The sequence below is a fragment of the Apodemus sylvaticus genome, chromosome 5 (assembly GCF_947179515.1).
Source record: "Apodemus sylvaticus chromosome 5, mApoSyl1.1, whole genome shotgun sequence".
In the NCBI taxonomy this organism is placed as follows: Eukaryota; Metazoa; Chordata; class Mammalia; order Rodentia; family Muridae; genus Apodemus; species Apodemus sylvaticus.
The window spans coordinates 56,451,431-56,475,526 of NC_067476.1; the positions used below are offsets into that span (position 1 = coordinate 56,451,431).

Here is a 24,096-nt window from a genome sequence, read left to right on the forward strand (position 1 = left end):
GATGTTTCTAAACAGTCTGAAGTCCTCAGCAGGAAACCACGTGGATGGTACAAACACGAATCTGGAGAGAAATTTCTAACAAAACACCACACACTAAAGAGCACCACAGACAGTCCTTTTAAAAAATAGCGTCTTAAATTCAACCAAAAATTCCTTCCTAGACATCTTTGCCTTTGTTTGCCTCCAAAGTTGTCAAAATGCTGCTAGGTTTCCAAGAATAATAGGTGAGTCAAAAGAAATTGTCTCAGGGTAAAATTCCAGGACTTGGCATCCATGTTCCTACTTAAAATGTATGGACTGTTCTAGAATCAAAATGAAACCAGGGCTGGGGGAAGCCATTAAAGTCAGGGTACATTTTTCCTTCTAGAGCTTATTGTTTGTTTGTTTTTCCTTTACAGACAGCATCTCACTCTGTAGCCCAGGCTGGCCCAGAGCTCTTGGTTTCCTCCTGGCTGTGCCTTCTGAGTGCTGGGATCACAAGTGTGTACCACTCCCGCCTTTCTTGATGGTTAGTTCTTGGCTGCTCCATGCATGCAATGGACCCTGCCTTCACCAAGAGACTAAGGGTCGTGAGCAATGGTACTGTTTTTGTTTGCTTTGTTTTTAATAGCCACTGCTATTTCTTAGTTTTAAACACACAATTACTATGTAAACATTTATGGGCAGAGCTAGGGATAGATTCTATACTGATGAGTTTAAGGCTTGTCTTACCAAACATTGCCACAGTCCCCCTCATGAGTACCATTACATTTTTATTACTCTTCAAATATTATATAGCCACGAGAGCCTCTGAAAATTAATTGTAAAATGTAATTAAATCAACCTGAGCCAGGTCTTCCAGCAAATACTCTTAATTCTGAAGCCGATCTTCCATCCAAACCTTTGAACATTCGGAATCATAAAGACCTCAAGATGTTTTGTCAACGTTTATTTTCCTTTGTGTTTTATTTCCCCTTCACTCCTACGGATAAACTTTATAGGCTCATAAAGCAGCATCCTTTTATAGCTGGGAAGGGCTTTGCTGTACAGATGAGGGAACCCAAAGCCCAGGAAATTTACATGAGCCGGTAGCTGTTCTGTCTGTGTTCACACGGCTGCTCACTCTTGTCCTACCGCAAACACCTCCAACACAGACTGTGCCAAGGGACAGCTGTAGTCCTGAGACTTCAGGCAGCCCTGAGGGCAGAGGTTTCATGTGTTGCTTTAGAACCTACAGCCCTGGGATTCACAAACACTTTAAAGATTTTGAACGGATCTGTTCTCAGCTGAGACATAAACACAGAGACCTTCTAAGCCAGTCCATGATTTCCCAGACACACGGGGAGACAGTATGCTACGGCAAATGCTAACAGAAAGCACTAGAAAGTCATTTCATGACGCAGGGAGATAACATGTTTTAAAATGCTTGATTGGGGCTGGTGAGGTGGCTCAGCCAGCAAAGGCCAAGGCCCTGGTGACCTGGGTCTGGTTCCTGGCACCTACATAACAGGAGAGGCCAAAATTCTGAAAAATGTCTCTTGAGCTCCATACATACACTGTGACATGCACTAAGGCAGGCAGACAGACAACTCACACAACACACAGACAAATCACACAACACACACACACACACACAACAAAGGTAGGAGAAAATGTAAATGCACTGAACAACATAGATTCATGCAGAATTTTATATAATAGTAAAGAAACCACCAACACTGTGAAAACTCCTGCCTACAGCAGAGAGACACTGTCCTCCCGGAACACGTCAGCAGAACTGGGCCAGAGCTCAGCCCAGAGAACACGACTCCCTTTATTTCCACGGAGCTTAGCCTGCATAAGAAACTGAGAAATTGATAAGCGAGTGCACACAAGGAGGAGTTTAAAGCACCCAGGAGCTAAGATTGATACAAAACTTTCAATTTTTGCTCTTGTGATAGATCCCTGCTTCAAGTTTACTCCGAAGTACTGCAGTTCCCTGAACCCAAAATGGCAGAGTTCAGTGAACCTGGTCACAAGATGCACCCAGATGCCAAGCACGGTTATCTATGATATAAGGGATTAAAAAAAAAAAAAAAGAACAAGTCAAAGATTCCTCCCTTCCCCCTTAAATGCTCCTTGTCTAACCATCTGATGAGACCGGTGTGCCTGAGAGTTATGTTGCAGTAGAAACTGAAAGGAATTGTAACACAACCCAACAGCATGGGCACTTTGTTTTTTGTTTGTTTGTTTGCTTGTTCTTTGAGACAGGGTTTCTCTGTGTAGCCCTGGCTGTCCTGGAACTCTCTCTGTAGACTAGGGTGGCTTCGAACTCAGAAATCTGCCTGTCTCTGCCCCCCAATTGTTGGGATTAAAGGCGTGCGCCACCACTGCCAGACTTTTGGAGTACATTTAATGTCTAGACTGAGTCTAGAGACTCATGGTCACAAATCTCTGCACTGTCTGTGAGACTCTGTGAGACTCTGGCACTGCTGAAGAAGGCCGTCCAGCTGGCAGCTGGGTTCTGTCTGGATTTGAGAAAGGGTGAGGAGGAGGCAGGGAGCCCAGGCAGAACCAGAGAGTGCAGTAGTGATTGCAGAGGAGAGAGCAAGGAGCTGAACTGGTGAGAACTGTGTGTGTGTGTGGGGGGGGGGGGGGGGGGCGGGGGATGAGAGGTAGAGGCTTAGGCAGAAAGAATGGGACAACAGAGTGGATACCCGGATACGTACAGGGGGAGGAGTCACGAGCCGCACAGGGGGAGGAGTCACGAGCCGCACAGGGGGAGGAGTCACGAGCCGCTCTTCTGTTACATCCAAGGCACTCAGCTAAAGAGTGCAGGGGCCACATGTCCCAGCTCCACAATTTCCTAGTTCAAATCCATAACCACACACAGCTGTATTAGAAGGAAGCCAGAGCGAATACAGCATGGTGCAGGCCCGGACACCCTAGTATTCAAGAATGTTCTGACAGCTTTGGCTTCTTTAATTCTCTTCACAGTTCAAGGGTCGGGGTTAGCACTGGGCCACACGTGGTCTCTGTTGGGCTTTCTCATCTCATCATTGCTCTGCTTCTAATACTCTAAAACAACACCAACTGCCCTCCAGCCTGAGAGCCTGCAGCAGGGAATGAAGTGACCTTCTAAACCTTTCGTAAAACAGATTTAAAGTTATATTCAAGTATGCATCTCTATGTTTTGTTGGTTATGTGCCTAGAGTGTAGATGCCCCAGGAGACCAGAGGCATCAGATGACCCTAGAACTGGGGTTAGAAATAGTTGTGAGTTATTAGATAGGGGTGTCAGGAACCCAACCTCAGAAGCAGTACATGCTCCTAACCACTGATCCATCTTGCCTGGACCCCAGGTGCAATCTTTGTCCTACAAAAGTAGATGTTGCCAGTGAGTGACCTGTAGAAAAGGTGTGCCTGCTTTGTTTTTTTCCAAAGGAAAGAAGTGACAAATAGTGGCTGTGTGTGTTGCTCTGGGGGGTGGAGGTCAAGGTCATCACAGGATATATTTGGGTCAGGCAGGTCCTTGAAGGGTCCTCAATCCATAGCCGCTGAGCTCAGCACTAAGAAAGGCCATCTTGGCCTTAAAGCTCCGGCCACTGCACATCATCACCTCCCTGGTGTCTGCAGTGCTCAAGGGTGACAAAGTACAGCCGTCCTTCCTGCCATGCAGCCTTTGATTAAGACACAATTCATAAAGGGAGCTGGACACTTGAGCACAAGGCAGGCCACATATTTATGGCTGCAGCCAGCTGCCTGCCGCAGTGTCAACAGACTGCCCTTGGCGGTGCCAGGGCTGTTCCTTCCCCTGCAAAGCATTTCCCAGGGAGAGTTCGATAGCTTACTCTGACAGTAAAGAAAAACTTGGATACTAAACTTGGCATAAATACTAGTGAGAGTCAAAACGATGCCTTAAATTCAAGAGGCAGGCGTCAGGGCTGGGGGAGACAGACTAGGCTAGGTAGACGTCGGTACCAAAATTCTGCACACATTGCTGCCTCCTTCCAGCATCCTGGAAACAAGCTGGGGGGAGGGGTGACCTGGGAAAGCCAGGTGGGCAGTTCTGAAAGCAGCGTTGCAGAGAATGAGTCTGGGGAGCACGAAGACAACAACCTGCTTTCTTCGGACAGCGAGGTTCCAAGCTAGCCCTGGTTGCTGAGGGGCCTCTGAGAGAGCATCTGTCAGAGGCAGAGGGACTGGGGGGGGGTGTAATGATGCTCTGGGGGGTGACACTGTGAGCTGCCAGCCTCTATCCCTGGACCCCTGGATCCCTGGACCCCTGGACCCCTGGACCCCTGGACCCCTGGACCTCTGGACCCCTGGATCCCTGGACCCCTGGATCCCTGGACCCCTGGACCCCTGGACCCCTGGACCCCTGGACTCCTGGACCCCTGGATCCCTGGATCCCTGGATCCTTGGACCCCTGGACCCCTGGATCCCTGGACCCCTGGATCCCTGGACCCCTGGATCCCTGGATCCCTGGATCCCTGGACCTCTGGATCCCTGGATCCCTGGATCCCTCTTTAGTGATCTCCTCCCATCATCCCTCCTCAGCATGCCCTGAGTTGCCTGGTTTGGTTGGACCCTGTGAAGTCACTCTTTCTGCACTGTGCTGTGTGGCTAGGGGAAGTGGCCAGGAAGGAGGCCATCTTGTGCAGTGACAGCTGGAGACAGAAACACTTTCTTGAGTTTATAGTGTAATGCATCCCAGCACCGGTCCACAAAGGGAATGTGGCATTCCTCACTCCTGCCTGCTCCTGAAGAAGCCTGGTAGATTGCCATAGCAGCACTGGTGGGTCGTCCTGAGGCCTGAAGCTGCTTCTCCATGCGATTTTATCCCGGGAATCAAAGTGCTCTCTTAAATCCAGACTAGGTGGTGAGGATGACCTTTGACCCTTGAGACCACATCGGGACATTTCCTTTGCTCTTATTTCCATATGCAGATGCCACAGGAAGTGTCTGTTCTTGGCATTTCATTTACTTGGCCATGATATCAGTTTGTGGCTTGGGCATTAACACTGAAAACCTGGATGATGGAAGAGGTGGTCCAGACTCAAACATCCACCTTGAGTTACTGGCCTTTAATTACTGAGGCCGTTGTGGGGCGGTAAACGAGCCTCGTCTTTGATTGCAGCTGTAACCCAGGCAGTTCTGAATGGGAAGAAGGGGTGACTGAAGGAGGCCATATAACCTAAGAATGCCCACAGGTTGGTGCTAATGCATAGACTGGCAGTAGGTGGTGATAACCGTTAGCTCTGTCCATTGCAATGGAACCTGAGGAAAGTGTGTAAAACCACAGGAGCACATAATTGGTGTGCTAAGCTTGTTTTCTCGTGTTATCACAGCTGCTATCTTCAGGTTATTAAAAGCTTTTAAACTAGCCGTCTTCGAAGAGATCTAATTGTCAATACGGTCTTTATATGCTATTCCTGTTAGCACAGCGCTGAAGAGATGTAAACAGGCACTAAAATCTGCACGAATTTTCTCTGTGTCACTTTCTCATTTCAGGTCCATGGAACAGTAAATGTTAATGAGGGGAAAAAAACATTCTTTGGATCTTGGCCTGCTCATTAATGCACAGGGCAATCAGCCCATAAGGATAATTTATTGATGCTATAATCAGAATCAGACTTCCAAAAGCAGTTAATTTATTAGTATCTAGAAGTTTGGGATCTTTTCGAGTGTATGAGTGGCCCTACAAGCAAGACTATTTCCTGAGGTATGAATAATATCAGAACTAAGGAAAATAAGCCTGAGTTCTGACTTTCTTGAAGAAGCACAACCCACTTGTTGGACAGCGTTGGGACATTGGCTTTCAAGTCAGTGAGGGTCAGTTTTAGTTGCTAGCTAGAAACAACCTAGTCTGACTTGCCAGGAGAGTTTCAGGGAGGGTCTGTCTAGATAAGGTTAGCCTGTGGAGAGTGTCTGTTAGGCCTCCCCTTGAGTATGCTAACTGAGGTGGGAAGCCCCAGCTACTGTGGGTGTCATTGTTGCTGTGGTGGGGAACCCTGAACTGTGTGAATGGAGAGAGTGAGTTGGGCACATGCAGGCCTGCTCTCCCTCTCTCTGCTCCTGACTGTGGCCTTGACCAGGTCCCCGTGACTTCCCTGCAGTGACTGACTATAGCCTGAACTGTGAGCTAAAATAAACTTGTTCCCCCGAGGTTGCTTTTATCCGGATGTTTGACCACATCCACAGAAACAAGATGGAGACAAACTCTAATCCTGTTTTTCCACCTATCACACTACACACTGCTCCGAATTCTTCTCAACAAGACAAAGAGGAGAAGTCAGGATAAAGGAAATCATAGATAGCTCATTCACGACTTTCTAAAATGGGAGGAAACATCTACCAGGTCAAGCAGTGTGAAACAGAACCAGCAGGCACAAGGATGGGCTACTTTACCTCCCGTGAAGTCAGTCCCCCTTTAGGTCACACCCTCTATGTGTACAAATGGCTGTAAACTAAGAATAAGGAAGGGCACAGATTATCACTCCCCACTCTTCAGAATTGGTACCCGCACTGCTTCCTGAGGTCTTCACAGTGTGTCTTCCCAAGTGACCTCTCCACCTGCACTGTCCTTCCCAGCCCCTGATGGTCCTACTGGTGGGAATGTGTCCCTGCTCTGGTCTGCAGGAAGCTTCTGGTCCCTGGTGTGTGCAGCTGACACTCTGGAAGCCGAGCTATCTGAATCACGGCAGAGCTGGAACCCTCCTAAGGATCTGGCTTTTGCATCCACTCACGTTCTCAGCTAAGAACAGGGATCCGAGGCTGAGACGGATCCAGGAGCTGGCTCGCCTGCTGAGCGCCGACTCACGTGTAGATAGAGAGGCATGTGAACTCCCACTTCATTAGAACCCACTCTTGGTTCAGAAAGGCTCTCAGGCTCATGTAGGTGACCACATCTGCTGATCTCTAGGACATTTCTCCATCCAGATGGCGCGCATCTAGGGCTTCTATTGAGATTTGTCATATGCCTGTGTGTATCTGAGCTCCAGATCTTTCCTACCACCAGATAATTAAATAATTTCTTCCCAAACTCTGGGGTCATCTCTGAATCACTGAGCACTGGTCCCAGCTAAGTAAACATTAGGACTATTCTTTAACTATCTTTTACCTACCTATCCTTTAACTCAGGATATCTATGGAGAACCCTGATTCCAGACTTAAATCTCTATGCTGTTTAAAAGTATGCATACTTTCGAATGTGCTAAAGATAATACATGTTATAACACAGTTGTATGTAGATGTGTCTTGTCTGTATATATTGGTGAAAATAAAGTATTTATTCAGTTATTTACTTAGCTGTATACAACTGAGTCTGAAGTTTGCATAAACGTCCCATGACTGTACACAGGATTGTTCTAAGCACACTATATTTTAATGTTATTGCTACAGTTACAATAGACACAAGCCATCAATTAGGATAATGTTTTATTTACTTTATATATCAAGGAAAAACCATTTGGTTAAAATTACTACTATATCTAAATTACATTATAATAGGATACCAGCTAATATCTTTTGGGATAAAATCTGGAATAAATCAGTTCAGTTAGTAAGCTTGATGGCTTTAAGATGAAATAACCCTTTGTTCTCAAATTTAAATACTCCATATTTTTAGTGTGTTTGGGGGCAGATAATAGGAAAGCATGGCGTGTTCTAAGACACTGGAGTCCTGTTTGTTCTTAAGCGGAGAATGGAGCCTGCTTGCAGGCTAGCGGCCTTTCACAAAGCAGCGAGCTCTAAGCCACTGTGGCTGGCGGTCGTTCTGGGAGGTTGCTGTGGGTGGCTTTCATAGTCACATTTAGTTCTTTGTGCATTTTGCTGTCCTCTCTCTGGTTACTTCCCTGCTTTGGCAACAAGGATAATCATAATAGCAGCAAAAATGAAATCATGGAATGTGATATTATCTTTTTAGCAAGAGCTGGGTATTGCCATTAAGCAGATGTCTAGGTAACAAAACCTTTGCTGTATTGTTTAACTTTTCAAATTTATAGATCAAAATAAATTTTTTTTTACAGATTTACCATGTAATATCTGGTGTTTTGATGCACCAGATACTAAATTTTGATATTAAATTTTACTAAGGTAAATAAGCTTTAAATATTTTATGGAAAAATATAATTTGTATACATTAAATAAAATTCTATTTAGATTGGCACCTAAAATAATTTCATATTACAGTTTTAATGTTTTCTTGGTTGCTAACTGCCTTAAGATCTAAAATACTGATATTCTTTGCATTCATTCATTCATTCATTCACCCATTTATTCATTCACTAAGCATTTACTGAGAGTCACTATGGACCAAGAACTTTGAAAGGCAGTAGAGATAGAACCATGAAGAAAATACACAAAAATTTCTGTCACAACGGAGTTCATATCCTAGTCAACATATACCGTGATTTTAATCCCAAATTCCATGTGTTGGAAATTTGCAATCACTGTAGCGGTGCTGGTGAGACGTTGGGAGATGGGTGGGTCCCGAGGGCCCTGCCCTGGTTCACGAAGGAATGGATTCGTGGCTTACCCAAAGGGAAGCTGGTCTAAGAGCGGCTCTAGAGTGCTTGCTCTACCTTGCCACATGATGCCCTCTGCTCTGCTGTGATGAAGCAAAAAGCCCACCACACACACACACACACACACACACACACACACACACACACACCAGATGCTGAGCAGATGTCAGTCATGCCCTTGGGCTTCTCATCCTGCATAGCATGAGCTAAGTAACCTCTATTGTTTATAAATTACACAGTCTTGGGTATTTTGTTACAGAGGCAGAAACAAACTGGAAGAGAATGTAAGATGTATTGTTTCTACATCAAATAGGCCCTGACTGCTGGGGCTTAGATTGCTTTGTTCCTTCCTGCGGGTGAGGCAGCAATTACTTCAGGATAGTGCTGTCTGTCCTTTTGACCTGGGGTACCGCGCTATTCCCTGTGAGGATAACATGGGTCTATGTGCAGATGGGAGCCCTAGAAGAACAGCAAGCAACGTCACGTACTAACATGGCAGTATATGATATTTCTTATACATGCAGTGGCTTTTCCTGATAATTCTCAGCACTTTAAAACGTTGAAAAAGGCAAAGTACAAAGCTTTTTAAAGGCAAAAAAAAAAAAATCACTTTCCCAACATTCTTATGCTTTTGTCTTTCCCGAAGTCCTGGGGATTGAATCCAGGACCCTGCACATGGTAAGTATTAGACCACTGAGCTATAGCTCCCATTTTGTGTCTGTTGTTAAAAAATTGATTTGTAGGAATCCAAGGAGAAATGATAGTATTCTGAACCGCACCTAAAGAAACAGTGGTAACTAAGATACAAAGGGACATTCTAGACTCACTCATCGATTCGTCGGACCGTGGGAACCAATTGGAGTGTGGTCATTCTGAGCTTAAACTCATTCATAGACTGGTCAGCCATGGGAACCAGTTGGGGGTCACCCCGAGCATCAGGGAGGCACATGGTGGAGTGGATCATCAAATGTCTTATCCTTGTTACTGGTTAGACTGGTCACTCGGTGACTCCCTGGTTTATGGAAAATAGTGTGCATAGCCCTTCACAGGGCCATGGGGTCCAATGCCTGAAAAAGCCTCATAGCGTTCCAGGCATACAGCGAGCATGTGATAAATGTTAGCTTCTATGATCTTGTTCTCTTGATTTAGTTTTATAGATAAAGAAGAGAATAAGGCTCTAAAATTTTTAAATGGACCCAAAGTTAGAAGTAAAACCAAAAACTAAGTTAGGTGTCCAGATTCTTACCCTATTAAACAGACTCCTCCCACCCTGTATCTGTATGTTCAACACATGCAAAGACACATTGACTCATGTAAACCACACAGGGACTATTCCATTGCATAATCCTTCCACCTCTTTAAAAAGAAGGACTCCAAGACACTCTGCCCAGAGCTGTGGTTCACGCACCCAGTGAGAAGGACAACCGAGTCAGACAAAATTTATCTTTGCGTGCTAACAGTGCAACCCAATCCCTTCCTTACCTTAAACTTGTCGACTTCAGCCTTGGAACATGTGGCGTGGTATGATAGCACCTGATGGGGAAGAGGACAGAATGTCAGTAATGGATAAGATGGAGTTGTCTCAAATCTTCCTCCCTGGAAAACGGGCTTTGCCCTACATACACCACCTTGACTTGACAGTGGACTTCAGTGTCAAACAAGAGACTGCTAAGAATCGTCTGTGACACAGTCTGAAGGCTGACTATGTTACAGCCGATATTCTCAAAGGAACATGGTGCAGGTCAAGACCACAGTCACCAGAAGATGTGAGTACCTCTCCTGAGAAATGCTCTGTAATAGGTATGTGCAAGGTTTGTGTGTACATGTGTGTGTGTGTGTGTGTGTGTGTCTTGTGGGAGATCATGTTGCTTGACCCCTCTTCCATTTGCTCTCTTACTTCCACTTGTTAAACACACTGGAAAGATTACATAGCTCTGTACTGGGGACCCATGTGACAACAGGATTATATACCTAGCCCTACTGACATTAGCCTTAGTGTGTGACCTTTATTGGGCATAGGGATGTTAGGGAAAGTGACAGATGTGACTCTTAAGGGCAATCACATGGTCTCACCAGCTCTCTTCTCCCTGAATTATTAGAAGGCCATGACCAGAGAGGGTTATTTTTGCAGCCTGAGACATGAAGAAAACACGCTTGTAGAGCTGTGGCCAACTTGCTCCCGATGATATCATGCAAACAAGAAACTGGTCTTCATGGTTTATCACCATATCCCAAGCCACTGACACAGGGGGTTAATGTAATTACTGTATCTGTCTATCTACCTATCTATCTATCTATCTATCTATCTATCTATCTATCTATCTATGTCTATGTATCTATGTATTTATGTATGTATGTACGTACATACATTTGTATCTATCTATCTATCTATCTATCTATCTATCTATCTATCTATCTACATACATTTGTATGTATGTATCTATATCTGTCTTTCTATTTATCTATCATCTATCTATCATCTATCATCTATTTATCTATCATCCATCCATCTATCTATCTATCTATCATCTATCTATCTATCTTCCCTCTGTGGGATTCATCTGTGATTCCCAGAGGCGTACCCAGCTCTAGTGTCTATGAAGTGACAACCAAGGATGTTCTAGACAGTATATAACAGGCAAAGAAAAAACTTCCTGCTGGGCTGCCTTGCTACAGGTTCTTCTTTTACAGCACAAGTAGGTGCATGGGTGTAAGCTAGCTAGCACTAGTACATTTTCAGGCAAGCACACACATGTATCACACACCTGTATATGAAGTGTGCATTTTACCTGTTACTTGGTATCAAACACATTCTGAAGTCTTATCTCGAGTGTTGGGGACCCATTAAATCTTTCTGCACTTCCCAACCTTGGAGAATCACAGTTTGCCTCTGAACTGTAGCTCAGCATTTCCAAAATCTAATTAGTCTTAGAACTCTGCTTTAGATGATATAGCAATGTCACAACATGCCAACCTAATAAGACATTGACAAGAACGTTTGGGGAACGCTGATTCGGGTGAAAGCACACAACTGTGGAGACGGCGCCTCCTGGTGGCTGAACACAGTCGGTGCAGGCACATTTTCAGAGGGTTGCTTCCCAGCTCTGTGAACAGCTCTGTGGAAGCATTAGTAAAGTGGCACAGTAATACCACTATAGAGCCACCTTGTATTCAACAGCAGCTGAAAATCAGAGGCTCCACATGAAACCCCAGGCGGGAGGGCATTTTCCATTATTTTCAACAGGAAAAAATTTTACTACACCGTGAAGCTTGTAACAACTTCTTGAAATGTAATTGTAGTGCAGCAGAATTCATGGGTGTGTGTGTGAAACAAGAGGCATGATGGCAGAATGTCGTAATGCTCAAATGAAACCTTGTTGCGTTTACCGGAAGTAAACACCCTGTCTCCTACTGTGACCGTGGTCCTCCTCTTCTTTATTTCTTTTCTCCGTGGCTTTCCCAGTTCCCTTTCATCTTCAGAAGGGACCCACAAAAACATTATATTGTGAGATAAATAGCATTTGTTAGGTTTGCTTATTGACAACAAAATGAGTTACCACCAGCAAAATGTTAATTGTAACATTATTACCTGGGGTGGTTTGTATTTCACAGAATTTTAGGAAAATTTAATGCAAGAGTACAATGTCTATTATCTGGCATACAATTTCGTATGTTATTACATACATAATGTGCATACATTAACTTATGTTGATTATATGAATAGTCAGTTAAAAGTCTACCCTGTATATATTTGCCTGATTGGTATCATATATTATGACCTTTGTTGATTTTTTAAATAAACATTCTGTACTTTTGGTTCTATTTTATTAAAGTAATCTCTAACTTTATTATTGTCTTAGATTTTCTTAGTGTTTGCAAGTCCCTTTTTGTATATTAAGTCTTTAAAATCAGCAGTTGACCAGAGAAACCAAAACCAAAAACTGCAATTCAAACCTCCGCCACTAGATGGTGCTCAGCCAAACTTTTTAGCCTGTGACTATGGCATGCTCCCATTTTCCTTAAATCAATTTTCCACTTCCTTTATTATTAATAAAAAGAAAAAACCAATTAACAATACTAAATTGAAACTACTTGAATCAGTGAAGCAAATAACTATTACAGACTAAGGCTCTCTGCTCACTTAACATTAGCTTCTTTTTCATTTATAATTTCGTTTCAATTATAATTCACATATAACTCATTTATAAGTGAGGTATAAGGTTTTTTGTATACTTTAGAATTAAGTTCCATAATAGATATGCATATATATTCACAAACATTGCTTCCTAGTCTAGTGTAATGTATATTATTGTTTGCTTGTTTTTAAGAGGAGGGCCTGCTGTGTTGCCCTGAATATTGCCTGCCTGACTCTCGACAGCTGAGACTACAGGCACGTGAGTTGTGTGCATTGTGTCTGGTTATGTCTTTAATGAGCTGAGGTTTTAAAATTTGATTTAGTATACTTGTCCATTTTTATGTTTACTGTTTCATGTGCCTTTTCTAAGAAGCATGAAAGTTACTGGTGTGTGTGTGTGTGTGTGTGTGTGTGTTTTGGTCATGGAACTACTTGTTGGAGTAGGTTCTCCTTTTCCACAATATAAGCCCCAAGTTCAGGTTATCAGGTTTGGCAGCAAGGGCCTTGATGCATGGAGTTATCTCACTAAGCCCGCCTCATTGGTTTTAAAAGCGTCTACATATACTGCTAATGTCACATAGAAGTTCATTATCTGTGACCATGATCACCACCCCACCTTCATCAATCTCAGTGCCACCCTCGTCTCTGCACTGAAGCCTTGATGAAAACTTGACATTTCTTGTGGGCAAGTCCACTGACAGAGTTCAGATACTCTGTGTGGCAGCACTGAACCCTGAGGACCCCTCCTCCCTTCTTTCTTTAAGGCTCCATGCTGGGCTTCCCAGGTAGAGAGTTATTTGCATTTCCATACCGTTTCTCTGGTCTTTCTGTCACTTTGTTCTTTGTTTTTCCTCTTTCACTTGAAACATGGTAGCTTTGTAGGACTGTTCTCTCTTTCAGGGATGCTACACCACCCTGTGCTTTCCATAGCACCGGGTGTTGACAACTAAGCTTAGTGCAGATCTCTCAGTATTTGTCACTAACATTGGCAACGGCCACCATTGTTAGTTCCTGCTTGCTTGACTCCCTGGCAGCTCAAATTTAACATGCCTCAACATGTATGTTGATTTTTCCACATGTACTAGACAGAACAACACTCTATAGCTCTACCTTACAGGACAGACAGAACAACACTCTATAGCTCTACCTTACAGGACAGACAGAACAACACTCTATAGCTCTACCTTACAGGACACTTGTGTTGAACGCCCAAGGCATGCCGGGTATCAGTGAACATGTTATGTTAGATTGCAAAGAGAAGTTGTCTACAGAAGGAACTAACATTGAAAAGTAAGCACTTGGGTTTAGTGGATCCACACAGTCCTTCCAAGGGCCAGAATGGAGAGAGGAAGGAACCAGAGAGACACAGTGTGAGTCTTGACTAGGCAGGGAAGGGTTGGAGACGGCCCACAGTGCGAAGGTTAACTTCACAAGGCAGAAAAGACAGGTACACAGACTATCCGTTAGCATCTGCACAGGAACAAAGACCCTTTACATCTCGATGCTGGCCTTAAAAGGTCTCTTGTAGACTTACGACCTCTAGGATTACAACGAAATAAGCATGTGTTATTTTTAATTCACTGTGTTGTAGTAGAGTCATTACAGCACCAAAGGAAAACTAAGGCTCAGCACAAATCTTTTCTCTCACAGTCTTTCTTGACTTGGTAAGTAGTGCCCAATACTGCAATTTATTTAGCAGAAGCCTCGGGATTATCCCTGGCTTTTCCCTCTGAACTGTTTCCCTCATCCCAAAAGGCATCGCCCCTGCTGTGTCTCCGCCTCTCCTTTCAGTCCATCATAACCTCTCAGCTGAGACAATGAATGCTTCTCTTCTCCATAAAACCATCAGACAGAGTAAACTTAACGGTCAAAATCTGATCATTTCATCTGAAAGGTGAAAACCATCAGATTCCCACAAATCTGCCACATTTCCTCCGGCACAGCCTACAGATTGCTTATAGGTTTTAGGCCAGCAGGCTAACTAGTTCTCTGCAGGGACCTAGTAGGCCCTGCACCGTTTGGCTGTTGATACCCTTCCAACTGCCCCTAATGCCGCTTGCCCCTTTCTGTCTCCTCATCTGTTTTTGGATCTTTTAACCACTCAGTTCTTCTGCACCTGAGAGATTCCTCTATCCTCACTGCCTGGCAGGGATCCACCTTTGACACTAGGTAGACTCTCATGTCTTCAGAGGGATCTACCTGATCACTTCAAGAAACCACTTCTCCAAACTTGTATCCTTTGAGTGAAGAGGATGCTTTATACATCGATCACCACAATGGCCAGTGTCCCCACCTAGAGCTCTAGCACCATTATTGTGCTTTGGGTCCGGAATGTCCCTCAAGAGCTCAAGGTAGAAGGTTTGATTGTGGAGGTGGGGCCTGATTGGAAGAAGCAGGTCACTGGTGACATTCCTCCGAAGGGCTCCTTTTGTCCTTAGCTTCTCTCTTCTGTCTCCCCTTTCTTCACAGATGCATTGAGTTGACCAGCTAGGGCTCTCAGACTTGTCTCAGGCTAAGTGATCATGAAATCATGAATCTTTGTTTTTCTCAGGTATCTTACCAATGAGAAGCTGGTTGACAAGACCTTGAAATCAAAGATTAGCATCAGTTTTGATCACCAACATGGAACCTGCCCTTAGGAGTCTGCTTGACACTCAGCTGTCACAGTGTATTTGGTGGACTGACATATAAAACGTAAGACCATTTTCAAAGAAAAGAATCTCTACCTCCTATCTCCCCCCTGCCTTCCTTTATCAACAGGTTGAAATGGTGTTGTTTCCTTGATGAAATAAAAACAGACACCATACCTGAGCATAAACCGAGCGGAATGGGTAACAGTGTCAGACAAGGCGAATACAGGAAGGACTAGTTAGGACTGTATTTCACATGGGCAATAATGAGATATATTTATGCTAAAATGATTCACCATTAAACTGAAATTCAAGCCTACCTATTAGCCCGTCACACGGTCTCTCCACTTCTCCCTGACCCAAGTCAACAGGAGTAAGAAAAAAAACTACGGACAATGCTAAGCTGTATTCCAAGATACTCATTTTCCTCCATCCATCCCCGTATCTCCCAGCGAGTTTCTCTTTGGAACATTTAATCTGGATGTTTACCAAACGCATTGAATATTTTCCACAATGCTTCTACTATGAGCTGAATTGTGTGTCTCACTCCGCCAAATCCACAGACTGAATTCTCTAACTCTCAGAATGTCGCCATATTTGGAGACAGGATCTGTGAGGGGGTAATTAAGGCAAAATGAGGTCCAGTGAGTGCACCCAGTCCAACGTGAGTGGTGTGCTTACAAGCACAGGACCTTAGTACAAAGGACACAGATGACATGCAGAGTAAGGAGGGACCATGTAATCACACACCGAGAAGACAACCATCTGTAAGTCAAAACTGAAGGTTGCAAGAGACCAAACCTTGGGAATCTTGACCTTGACCTTAAGACTCAAGAAATATGGGATTAATTTCCAGGGTTATAGCCATCCAGCCTGTGGTATTATTTTGTTATATTATAACAGTCCTCAAAAATGAATAGAACTACATAACCTCATTAACCTACCATCTGTGGCAGAATTGCAGGAAAAGAAAAGAAGTAATTTCTGATTACTTCCAGCCAAGCCAATCTTTAAAAGAAAATTATCACTATCTTATATATGAATAAAATCATGCAGCACATTTGATGACCAAAAATCAAGCAAATTCTTATAGTTAAGGACAGAATTTAACAACACATAAAAGACATACAAGTTAACTATTAGTTTTGAGCATTCTTGGCTAAGCTAAAGGATCCTTCTACAATTCCAGGACATATTAATTTTATAATTTCCCAAGCTTTCTGCTGCATAGCAAGGATCAAGGTGCAGTATATATTTTAGATAATAGTATGTTTGATCAGATAAAAAATCATTAAATGTATCTTAATAGTTTGGAAGAAAAATTGCAAAATGTTATAATAATATCTACACTGTCTTTCTCTATGAAAAATGTCAGTAGCTTGTGAGGGGTTGGCCACAATATACACAGTAGTTAATTTTTCTGACAGCTAAATAAAATTAGTATAAAGCTTACATAGGAAAGTAAACATCAGATCCCTGGGACACTTGAACTCACATTAAACTTTCACAAGGCAATTTCTATCCCAGATGGATTTATCTTTTGTGTCACCGTTAATTTACAAAGTATTTAGAAGTGGACACTAGTAACTCAGTTTTGTTGATGAGCTCCGACTCAACGCATTCTCTACAGTTTCTCAGATAAATCACTACTGGTGAACCTCATCACTTTAATTAACTTATGGATTGAACTAGCTCCTAGCAAAACAGAAGAAAGCAAGATAAAGCCATTATCAAGCCAGAGACCGGCAGAAGGAAACAGTCAACACTTTCGTGTGGAGACCGCACAGCAGGAAAGATCAAGAGAGGAGCAGTGAACAGAGCTACAAAACAGGACTAGTGTGCCAAGCTTTGAGCTCTGTCTGGTGTGGTAAGACCTGAGCCAAATGCTCATCTTGCAGTTCTTAGGAACCTAAGGTGGCTGAGGGCAGAGCTCTAGTCCCAAATGTTATGTTAAATGGGTGGTCAGTCATTTGCTCCTGAAATGAAAAGTTAACCACAGAAGCAGGGTGTGAAGAACCCTTCACAGAGGGAAGAATAAAGCCCCCTCCCCCCTGTGAGGCTCCAGACTGGCTGTCTCCCTGGAAAGGGGCTTCATCTATTTACAGATTCGACACATTGATGGTTCTGGTGGCCAAGTGACTCTTGGTGACAAATGCAGAGTAAAGGACACTCAACTTTTGCTGAGCTGATTTGCAGCAAAATCCCAAATAATTTCTATGATGAGCTCTGACATAATCAAGTTTGCCACCAGCTGTGATCCTCCAGCTAAGAAAGGCAGCAATCTTCGTAGAGAAGCCAATTTAGTTGGGATGACCTGACAGCGTGTTTATTTAGCTGTGTGAAGGCCCATACTCCTGGAATTGTTAAAGCAATGTTGACAGCATTTAAAACATGGTGCCTGAGAGCTGCATTGAGAGTGATCGGTTTCTATTGTCAAAAATTTCAGAAACTGTCCTGTTGTCTAGTGGGATGGAATGTTCTGAGGAGCTATTTCAGATAACTGTCCACCATGTAATTGGTTATCATTATCTTCAAATGTATGCCACAGTTTTTAAAAATCTATGGAGATGAACATTTTAGAAAAATATTTATTTAATGTATATGAGTGCTTTGTCTGAATGGGTGAATGAATGAATGAATGAATTCTTTGTTTAAATGAATCTGCACACCAGAAGATGCCTTTAGATTCAGGTATATTGTGACCTGCAGTGTAGGTGCCGGGAATTAAACTCTGAATTGACTTCTGAACGAACAGCCAGTGATTTTAACTGCTGAGCCATCTCTCCAGCTCCTTGAACTTTCAAAATTTCAAGTAGAATAGAATATATATGGTTAATCTGGGATAATAAATAATATACTTATTAGTTAGATGACTTTAGGATCAGCTGCTCTTCTGCTATGTGGAAAAGGGTCACATATGAAGTTCATAGCATCACATATTTACAGTGTGCTTTCTATAACCAAATCTGTGTGGTAAACACTTTGGGCTTCTTTTTTGACATCCTGGTTCTGGTGGTTTGAGTGAAAATTGTCCCACATGGTCTTGGGCATTTGGATCCTTGGTTCTTAGTAAGTGGCGCTGTTTAGGAAGGTTTGGAAGGTGCAGTAGTGCTGCAGAAAGTGTGTATCACAGGGGTGGGGCTGGACTTTGAGATTAAATGCCTCACGCGGTTTTCTGTCATCTCTCTCTTCCTCACGCTTGCTCTCTGCTGTGTGAACTCTCAGCTTCCTGTTTTGGCCATCAAGCCCACTGCTGGTTATGCTGCACCCACTGTGTCATCACGGGCTCTCATTCATCCAGGACAGCATTCAAGTCTAAGAACCCTCTTCCTTAAGTTGGCATGGTGTCTTATCACAGCAACAGAAAAGCAACAGACACATCGGTGAACACAGTTCATGTGGGACCCTCACCTTTCTTGATTGCTCATTGTGGTTGGAAGCAAATCTATGATTAACTTAATCTTTCATTACCTAGATCAAAAGTATAATACTGAAGACCTCACTTCAAATCTCAATCTAAGTTTTAAAGGAAGCCCTTAAAAGGGATCCTGGACTAGAACTCATCAGCTCATGCCTAATGGCAGAACTGATGCTTAAGTGTTTGCTGCCCTAACTGTCCTTTGCCTTTGCCACTAAGTCACTAAACATCAGCACCTGTGTGCTTGCCAGAAGTGAAAACCCTGTGGCTTCAGCCAGTGTATTTCTTTTTTGCTTTTTTATTTTCTAAATTCTTTGTTTACATTCCAAATGCTTTCCCCTTTCCCAGTCCCCCCTTCCCCATATGTCCCATAAGTCCTCTTCTCTCCATCCATTCTCCTATCTTTCCCCCTCCCTTTTCTCTGTCCTGGTACTCCCCTACAATGTTGGATCAAGCCTTTCCAAGACCAGGGTCCTCTCCTTACTCCTTCATGGGAGTCATTTGATATGCTAATTGTGTCTTCAGTATTCAGAGCTTCTGGGCTAATTAATACCCACTTATCAGTGATTGAATTCCATGTGTATTCTTTTGTGATTGGGTTACCTCACTTAGGATGACATTTTCCAGTTCCAACCATTTGCCTAAAAATTTAATGAATTCATTGTTTTTAATTGTACAGTAGTATTCCATTGTGTAAATATACCACATTTTCTGTATCCATTCCTCCACTGAGGGACATCTGGGTTCTTTCCAGCTTCTTCAACCAGCATATTTCATGTGGCAGATTAAGAAGGCCACCTGTCAAAGGCAGTGTCTCTGCACCTTCTTCAGTAAGGGAAAGGCTTGTGACGGCTTAACTAATAGGTCATATGCACAGTGTTGCTTCAGGGCCCAGTCCAGAAGAACCTAGAAGGTTTTATTTCCTGATTCTTGAAGTATTCCCTCCTGTAGCCATGAGCCACTTTATAGAAAACCAAATAGCCACCCTGTAGTCTCAAGAACTCTAGCCACATGGAGAAACCTAGAGGTTGAAACACCAAGTGGAAAGACAGAAGCCCTACAAATGTGTGAGTTCAAGTTCCATCTTGAAATGGAACCTCCAGCCTTTCACCCCCTCAGTTAGTACCGTGGTGAGGTGAATAATCTACCCATCCTCGCTCTCCGGAAGTCTCCCTGAGCTTGTTTGTGCCATAGGGGCATAGATGATCTACCCATCCTGACTCTCTGGGAGCCTTGACCCATAAGATTATGAGCAAATAACACTTTTACTTGTTTAGATGCACAAAGCTTTGGATATTGGTTTATAATGTGCCATAGAGAAACAGAACTGGATTAAGCTTTCCCTGACATGTGCTGCCTCTGCCTTTCATGGAGCTCAGCAGTTGGGTGTCTTTATCTTTAAAACTATAGGCGAGGTTGGCCTTAAACATGGAAAGCACAGAGATGCATAGCCTCTTTATAATGAATGCAAATCTTCATTGTATATAAATCTTGCCTTAGTCTTTAAGTTCTTTCATAGTTTGTCGTACATCATCAACCTACTGAGTGTGAGACTCCACAGAGCCACTCAGGACAGGCATTTGTAAGTTCAGTAAACATAAGGGTTTCTTCCCTCCTTCCTCCCTTCTGTCTTCTCCCCTCCCATTTTCTTTCTTCCATCTCCTTTCCTTCCCTCCCCTCACTGCTAGCTTCTGTTGTTTTGGAAAGATGAACAGAGTTTCATTAAAGCAAACACAAGCACATACCTGCAAATAAAATATCAGCTCTACCATTCTCTAAACACTGGCTCTTCCACCATGGGGTATCTCACTGACCCGTTCATCCATGGGGTATCTCACTGACTCTTCCACCATGGGGTACCTTACTGACTCTCCCATCCACAGGTCAGCTCACTGACTATTAATCCTTAGACTCAGCCCCTCTTTACATTTATGGCTTCTCTCCAATGTCATCTTTTTCCTTTTCTCTTCTGTTCTTACATTTTGAATGTAAAATCACAAAACTCCCTCCAATTCTCACACTGAATAGCTTCCTACATCTTCTGACTGATAAATGTGGCCAATATCTATTCTCTTATAACCTATACTGTACCAAGACAGCTTGTCAAGGGTTTCCACTGAAATCTTACCATGGAATTCCAGAGCTTGCAGTTCCCTAGCTTTGTTATATTTCAGAAGTGCCGCCATCCACGGTCACTTTAACTCTTATTATTCAGTGGGTCACAAACTCTAGAATATAGATAGTTCCCAATTCAGTTGCTCTGAGTGGGGCCTGAGAATTTACATGTTTAACAAGTTTCCAGTTAAAGCTGATGCTGCTAATTTGGAGGAAATTCTGTAAAAACAACAACAACAAAACAAACAAACAAAACAAAAACAAAAACAAAACAAAACAAAACAAAAAAAACACTGGCTAAAGCCTAACCATGCATTTTCCATGTTAAAATGGCCCGAATTTTCTCTACCAAAGTCTACAGGTCGGATGTCAGAGTGTGAGCAGAGAGGAAAAAAGATAAATTTGACTGCATCTTCTCCCAAGCCCCAAATGTGATCTGAATACCTTCATTCATGAAGGCTAGAAATGTTTCTTTAGGTATTTTAATAACTGTAATTTTTGTTCCTGGAATTCTTTTTTGTTTCCTAATTCTATTGGAAATGGAGATTTGAAACAACACTATGAAATCTGTTTCAATGAATATTTCTCTAAAGCCTTTGACTTCCAAAAGCAATCTGATTAGCACGCTATTGGAAGGCACACAGCCATGTGAGTGAGGCCACTAAATTTCTGAGCAGAGGAACCAGACCTCATCACTGAGTTACCATTGACTTGTAGTATGAGTTCGTTGTCTCTTGTCTGTGGGGTCAGAAGTAGCATTTCATCTTGTTTATGTAAAACAGTTTTTTTTTAAAAATGAATTATCAGCAAGAATTCTCAGTGCTGGCCATTTCTGTCCAGTTGGCAAACTTGGTTTTCCTGATCCTCACCATTTAGGATGCCAACATTGGGAAGCAGAATTGCTTGGCATTTTAACTCATTATCCTCACTCCACTAGCCTTATAATTTTGGCCTAATTTCTTAGCTCAAGGGTCAGTTTCCTTGTGAATAAAAGGAAGAAGATATCTTCCCTTTCCAATTAAGTTCCATCCACCAGAGTGTCTTAGTGACTGTTTTGTTGCTGTGAAGAGAGAATGATCACAGCAATTCTTATAAAAATATCATTTAATTGGGGGCTTGCTTACAGTTTCAGAGGTTTTGTCTGCTGTCATGATGTTAGCGAGCATGGTGGTAGTGCTAAGCAGTGGCTGAGAGCTACATCAGGGTCTACGGGCAGCAAGAGACACTGGGCTTGGCATGGGTTCCGGAAACCTCAAAGGTCACCCCATGACACACTTCCTCCAACAAGGCCACACCTCCTAATCTCTTCAAATAACACTATTCTTTGGTAACTAAGCAATCAAATATATGAGCCTATGGGGGCCATTCTGATTCAAACTATATGAAGAGCAAGTTTCACGTTCCTTTCACTCTAACCATGGAGGAAAAGTAATCCTACCATGGGCCCTGAAAAAAGAGGGTCAGAACAACTGATGCTGAGTTGAATGGTTACCATGAAGAATGAGCAGAACCAATAGCATTTTAAGCTTGTGGTAGGGACTGTGTCTAAAACCGAGCACATGAGCCCAGTGCATGGATTCTATTATATGAATTTTGTGGTTTACTCGGTGTTTTTTATTACCTCCTAGTTCCCTTCTGCATTATAAGATTGTGGTTGGTAGGTGAGATCTCCAAGTGAGATTACAGTGCATGCATATTAGATATTGTTTAACGTATATGATACATATGGCGTTTGATTATTATTACATTAATTAAACCCATCCTAATACCCATGGACAAAAGTTATTATAAGAGATGATATGAACTGGCTTATTTCTGTTATATAACTGTCAGGAAACGCCTATTCATTTCAATCGTGTAAATGTCATTAGGAAGAAAGAGACAGCCATTTTCTTTGGGGAAAGTTTCACGTGGTAATGATTTTTCTATTTTTCTCAGTTCCTACTCGTCTGTCACAGAGGATTTCAACCATTAACACTGAAATTAAAGAGGTCTTTGTGATTGATAGTGTGATTCTACGTATGCATACTGGACTATAATTTATACGTGTTTTAAAATAAGCGTTTCATTCCCACAGCGGCTGTATTTCTTACGATCTGTTTTAAAGTGGGGCTGTTTTTCTTAATCATGAAAGTTATTAAATGTATTAATGCCTCACAAATGCATCTCTAATGAACTCTTTGCTTGCTTGTTTCTCTAGTTTGTTATAAAGAGCAGAGGAGAACATAGCATTCTTTTGGACTAATTGAGCAAGCTTGGATTGATTATTGCTATTTCTAAAACAATCACAACATGCACCAAGGTTTTCCAAGCCTAAAATTTATATATCTGGAATTATTAGAGCTCTAGTTTCATTTAATACCATATTTCTGCATATTCACATCTTGAATATCTACTTCTTTTGCATATGTGTCTCACCCCATAGCTTTTTTAAATAATCATAAGGGCCACTGGAGTGTTTTTTTATTTTATTTATTTTAGAGGGACACATTATACTGATTACAGAAGAACTCCACAATACACTGGTGTTTACATGGCTTTGCTGGGACTTACCTCTAGGCTAGTGGTTTCTCAACCTTCCTAATACTGTGACCCTTTAATACAGTTCTTCATGTTAGGGTGACTCCCAATCATAAAATTATTTTTGTTGGGCTGGAGAGATGGCTCAGAGGTTGAGAGCACTGACTGCTCTTCCTGAGTTCAATTCCCAGCAACCACATGATGGCTCACGAACATTTATAATGAGGTCTCATGCCCTCTTCTGGCCTGCAGGCATACATGCATGCAGAACATTGTGTACATAATAAGTAAATAAAATTTTTTTTAAAGAAAATTAAAAAATATTTTTGTTGCTATTTCATAACTGTAAGTTTTCTACTGTTATGAATCAGAAGGTAAATATCTGGGTTTTCTGATGGTCTTAGGTGACTTCTGTTAACTGGTTGTTCAACCCTCAGAGGGGTTGAGACACACGTATTGAGAACCACTGGTCTAGAGCAAAAGGGGCAAAGAGGGGACACACTGATCATTCTAGTTTGAACATGAAAAGTGTCCCCCAAAGCCTCCAGTATCAAAGACCTGGTTCCCAGTCAGTAGTGTGATCTGAGGAAGTGCTGGGAACTTCACATGTGTGGAGGTGTTGCAGGAAGGACACATGGATATCTAGGACAGGGTATAGGTTGCAAAGGCCCAGTGACAGGCATGTGTCTAGCTTCTTCAGGGACAAACGAGGAGGCCAGTGAGACAGAGAGAAAAAGAGGGAAGTAAGAGAAGATTGGATAAGGGTTTTGGAAATCATTATAATTTGGCCTTT

The 24,096-nt window shown here is 42.7% G+C and overlaps 1 protein-coding gene across 1 annotated transcript in view; it reads right to left on the bottom strand.

Moving 5' to 3' along the window:
- Pde11a (phosphodiesterase 11A) overlaps positions 1 to 24,096 on the bottom strand; it is a 373,525-nt gene that overhangs the window by 114,398 nt on the left and 235,031 nt on the right. The window contains exon 10 of the mRNA XM_052181167.1: positions 9,968 to 10,018. Within this exon, the coding sequence (XP_052037127.1) occupies positions 9,968 to 10,018 (51 nt within the window). The remainder of the gene's footprint in view (positions 1 to 9,967; positions 10,019 to 24,096) is intronic.